This window comes from Miscanthus floridulus, chromosome 13 (genome assembly GCF_019320115.1).
Source record: "Miscanthus floridulus cultivar M001 chromosome 13, ASM1932011v1, whole genome shotgun sequence".
Classification (NCBI taxonomy): Eukaryota; Viridiplantae; Streptophyta; class Magnoliopsida; order Poales; family Poaceae; genus Miscanthus; species Miscanthus floridulus.
In genome coordinates, this window is record NC_089592.1 from 62960679 (window position 1) to 62966060 (window position 5382).

General features: G+C 46.2%; 1 protein-coding gene across 1 annotated transcript; it reads left to right on the forward strand.

The window, feature by feature from the left end:
• Positions 1-754: 754 nt before the first annotated feature.
• Positions 755-1069, forward strand: LOC136499912 (peroxidase 51-like). Its single transcript, XM_066495402.1, has one exon. It carries the CDS (start codon positions 755-757, stop codon positions 1067-1069), a length of 315 nt encoding a protein of 104 aa, XP_066351499.1.
• The last annotated feature ends 4313 nt before the right edge of the window (positions 1070-5382 follow it).

Consider the following 5382-nt stretch of genomic DNA (forward strand, 5'->3'; position numbering starts at 1 on the left):
GCGTCAAAAGGAGTTGTTGGGTCGAGATCCAATCCAACATCCAAGCCGTAGGAGTACAGCAGAAACAGATCCGAAGCGGCTCATGGAGCTTTCCCAGTCATTATGCTCCAAGACATACATACTAAATTAGTGTACTAACCTCTGAAGGTATAATTAAGAACAGACTAAACGTTGATGACATCCAGTTTGTTCGCTGATTGGTTTCTAGGTTGATAAGCCCGGCTAGTGCTGATTTGTTATGAGAGAAAAATATTGTATCATGACTGATAAACCCAGACTAAAACTAACCAGCGAACATATTAATCGTCTCTGCAAAGTCACGAGGGGTAAAGCTAGCTGTTACGACTCCAGCTCAAGAGTTTTTTACTCACAGGATGCGCATAAAAAGAAAAAAAAACACTAGGGCAGCATCCAAAGGATGAGAGGAGTTTGGTGCGAAGCTGCTTTATGCGATTTTTTTTGTTTTTAATATTTTTTGTAAACTAATTTTAAATCTAACATTGTTTAATTTTTTTTTAAAACTAAAACTTTTAACCACGTCTATTGTCATGGTGCGGCGAAACGCCTGTGCCGCGCGTATGCATGGTGGCGCGAGAGGGGTGATGTGGAGGCGACCGAGACGCTGACCGATGATGTGGTAGGGTCTGCCACGCCATAGACCACGACGCGACAAGACCTGGACGTAGACATAAGACCAGCATCTATTGCAATTGAACGGGAGCTGCTGTCGGTGAGGATCGGCAGCGACGCGACCATGGACCCCGGCTTCGCGTCGCAGCTGAACGGCACCTGCAACTCCGACCCCAACGCCTTCGCCTTCCTCGACCCCTCGTCAGTGGGCTTCGACAACGCCTTCTATCGGAACTTGCAGGTCGGCAAGGGCCTCCTGGGCTCCGACCAGGTGCTCTACTCCGACATGAGGTCGCGCAGCACGGTCGACTACTACGCGTCCAACCAGGGTGCCTTCTTCGGCGATTTCGTGGCGTCGATGACCAAGCTCGGGAGAATTGGGGCCAAGACGCCGGCCACCGACGGCGAGATACGCCGGGACTATCGGTTCCCGAACTAGTTGCTAGTTAATCTCACCGGCAGTGTTGTCGCGACGCATTGAAATGAATATGAAATAAATAAATGGAGTCTGTGCGCAAGTTGACAAGTGGTCACATAACATTTTCATTGGTTCATGAGTCTGTAAGTTTCGGACGACTATATTTGTTCGACATAATGAAACAAATAAATGGAGTATGTGCGCAAGTTGACAAGTAGTCACATAATATTTTCATTGGTTCATGAGTCTGCAAGTTTCGGACGACTATATTTGTTCGACATAAACAACTAATTCCCATGAGTGTAAGGATCCCTTGGACGCTTCTGTCTCTTCGAATTTGTAGGCAACACATTCGGAGTGTAGCCAACGTCGGTGTGGTCGCGTTGCCGGTGCGTACGGCTCGTACCCTGCAAGTATATGATATGTACGATTACTTATAATCTTTATGATCGTTAGTTCATGGAGCCTACGTATTTAAAGAAACTACCTTTATTACTACCTGTGAGGCTCCTTGGGTACCAAGCGGGACACCACCTAGGTGAGACATGCTGATCTCGTCCTGTTGTTAATCGTCGCACTGGTGGTGCTGTATGCGGAAGCCCAGGGGGGTCGTTGTCGTCGTCCTCCTCCTCGTTTGCATGCTCCTTCCCAGCGCTTTGATGTGGTGGTGTACGCACTGTGGAAGCGGCACCTATCACCGGCTGAGAATAGCTAGCTAGTGTCCTCAAAGAGCCAGAAGGCGTGCCACCGGACCACATCGGGTAATCGGGTTCCACCCAAGAAGTGTCCATGCAGCTCAACTTCCGAGCTAGCTTTCTGCAGCTCCGCTTCACCTTCTGCATAAATAGACGTTAAAGTTAGTGCATTTCTCAAACGCATATACACTAAAGAAACATTTTTAAAACAGACAAGTTTATGTTTACCTCCACAAAAGCCTCGAGAATGTCTGGCCCCTATCCTCTAGACTCGTGAAGCCGAAACGATGCTTCGTTGGACATCCTTGACAATTGTGTCGCCTAGGTACAGAAACGTGGTTGGACAGTTTTAGTACACATATTTAATACCAAATAGATAACAAATTGTACCATTCGAGTATCTTACCACATATCTTTGAAGCGAGGCTCTCTGTAGTTGTGTGTCGTCTCTAGTGGCAACATCATACACATCTTCCTCGTCATCCTCGTCAATTGCCTCCTCAATGTACGGGGGCTTGATATGTGTTCTCATAGACCTATGAAGCCACCGTAGGTACTCGTCGAAGGTGTGCTGATCGTGTGGGGGACCCGTATCGACTGGCTGTCAGTCCCTGTTCTGCCACAACTAGATGTACGCGTTGTGTGTCACGCGCTAATCCTTGGTCTTGTACCTCTTTCTGCGATCATACCTGCAACAAAACGATTGTTAGTTGTACCATACACACCTCTGAATTGTAGCTTTGTTATTAATTGATAACGTACTCGTGCAATTCTTGGTTGGCGGAGTAAAGCGGTGGTGGGTAGCCTGTCATTCTTCCAAACTGCCTGCAAACCCTGATGGGCAAGTGAATCTCGACCACGTGAAAGAAAATAAGAGGGACGTTGCAGCGATACTCGTCTGACTCATCCCTACTGACAGGACTCAGATAGTACTGGAGCTTCAGAGCATTCCAAGGACACCAATGCACCTAAACATTTTGTAATTGAGTTAGGTTGTGATATTGTGTACATCGAACAAGACACGTGTATGATAGTAAAGAGAGCGTAACCTGGTGTTGTATCAGGACCTCAAGATAGTCCATGTACTCTCTGTATTTGTGCCTCGCATTCCCTCTAACTAACTATGCTTACGTCCAGATATATAGAGCTATAGGGAGTGTATCCTGCCCGTTCCAATGCTGCATTGAACACGATAATGAATTAGCCATTAATAATTTCATCATATGTAACTGCCTCGAAGAATATAGTGAACCAAAGTATTTATCAGTAAACTAGTAACAAGGGGCCTCCCAACGGGCCATCGTTCTCAACACCAAACCTGGAGTAGGTAGGAGCAACCCCCAAGGTTCGCATATCCTGAGGTGCGATGACAACCAATGCATAGCTATCAAAACGTCCATGCTAGGATTGCGCTGCCCCAGCTGTATGCTGCTATGTTATTTCATGGCTGGCGTAGTATGTCAAGGAAGATCTAGCTGATGGTGTTGCTCGATATGTCTGGGAATAGGAAAGCACCAAGAAAGTGCCAGAGCCACACTCTAGCGAACATGTCGATCTGAGCCTCATCAGCCTATGGGTCCAAGTAATCAAAGCGCTCTGTGATCCACGACGACGAAATACCTGAACTTTTCCCGAAATTCACTAAAGAAAATAAGACCCAATGGCTGCAGAAAAGCAATGCAACTATTAAATAGGCTTGAATTGCTCACTTATTTTTCTTGGAAATCTCGTCGTCCGGTGGAAGAAAGCCAGTGAACTGAACCACCAGCTCCCTCCAGTGACTGTTGTCAACTATACCTGTCACTGGAAGTCCCCCCAACTGAAGGCCAAAGATAACCTTCACGTCCTGCATAATCAAGGTCATCTCGCCGCTAGGTAGGTGGAACGTGTGGGTCTCAGGGCTCTACCTGTTATAAGAATAGAACGACTACTAGTTACCTCAAATTTGTTATAAGAATATTTACATACAATAAAGGCACCTGCACTTGTCTACAGCTACAGTAAGTAGTGCTGGGTCAAGGGGCGGAAGATCGTAGTTGACAACACGGACAAGCTCGAGGAAGTCGGCATGCTGTATGTACGGTGCGTAACGCTCGTCCCACCGGTGCGCCCTGATGTGCGTGCGGGGCCTCAAAGGAGGCAAAGGCACCTCTACGTCGGTGTCAGCCAAGAAGTGTGCTCGGTGTGGCTCATCGTACTCCACCTCAAGAAGGGGGTACAACTAGTGCTGCATAGAAGGGGCCATCCTGTTACAAATTGATAAACAAAAGGTTAGAGTATTCAAATTAACAATATTCAAAGTAACATTATGTAGCATTACAAAATTTAAACTACTTGTTATGCAATACGAACACAATATGAAAGCACATGTATGTATTCAAAGTAACATTAATAGACATATTAAATAACTTCACTAGGAAAATAAGCAATTTCTATGTATGGACTTGCTGTCCTCGTCTTCTATGCCTGCGGACGTCTGTGGCATGGTGGGTGTTCGTGGCGCGAAGACCACGCGCGCACATAGCAGGGCGACGGCATGGCTCCCTTTTGTGGCCGTCGATGAACTCGTTGTTGATGTTTGATAACCGATAGCCTGCCATGGGGATACCTGGGGCAGTATGTTCGGGCTTCAGCGTATGCGGAACTTGACGGTTAACGTAAGAGACAGTCGATTTATCCTGGTTCGGACCCTCGATCATTGATCGAGTAATAGCCCTACGTCTAGTCAGCGTTAGCCTTTGCATTGGATTGATTGTAAAGTGTGTTGTGTTGCGTTGTTTATTTCTAGGAACCCTGTCCTCCTTTATATAGTCAGGAGGTCAGAATCCTAGTCAGTTTACAATGAGAGTTCCTAGTAGGATTATAGAATAATACTACTATGAAGATTACAGGGGAAGAATCCTAGTTAGACTAGATCTTCTCCCTTCCTTATGGGTATCTCGTGGATCCCGCACCGACAAGCCCCCGAGCACTTCATGGTTGAACTTTGGAAGCCTTGTCTTGTTCCTTCAGGTCTTATCGAGCAGGAACAAGCGTCGTCCGAGTGTTTTCTTAAGTGAAACCGTGTAGCGCTTCATGAGATCTTCGCGTGGTGTGTACCTTTTTGAAGAAAAAAATACTCCCTTTTGGGTGTAGCCCCCAAGCCTCTTGCTTTTTGGCACAAGGAGCTGGAGGGTCTTTTCTTGAAATCGCTCTAATTCTTTGTCGAAAGGCTCCTGAGCATATACCCGAGTTCTTTGTCAAAAAGAGCTCAGATATAGCTATGTCTGGGTTCTTTTTGCCGTGTGGCCTTGAAGTGGTTTGTCTTGAAGATGTCTTCTGAGTGATGTGCGTTTTTTGAAGGAAAAAGTGCACTCACTGAGTGTAGCCCCCGAGCCTCTTGCTATATGGAATAAAAAGTTGGAGGGTCTTGAATCTTATGTTGTTTGAAAAACTGCTGTCTTGAGGAAGTCTTCTGAGTGATGTGCGCTTTTTTGAAGGAAAAAGTGCACTCACTGAGTGTAGCCCCCGAGCCTCTTGCTATTTGGAACAAAAAGTTGGAGGGTCTTGAATCTTATGTTGTTTGAAAAACTGTTGTCTTGAGGAAGTCTTCTGTGTGATGTGCGCTTTTTTGAAGGAAAAAATGCACCCTCTAAGTGT

Bases quoted from the DNA above. Each gene is read 5' to 3' on its own strand.
- LOC136499912 (XM_066495402.1), top strand. From the start codon at position 755: ATGGACCCCGGCTTCGCGTCGCAGCTGAACGGCACCTGCAACTCCGAC.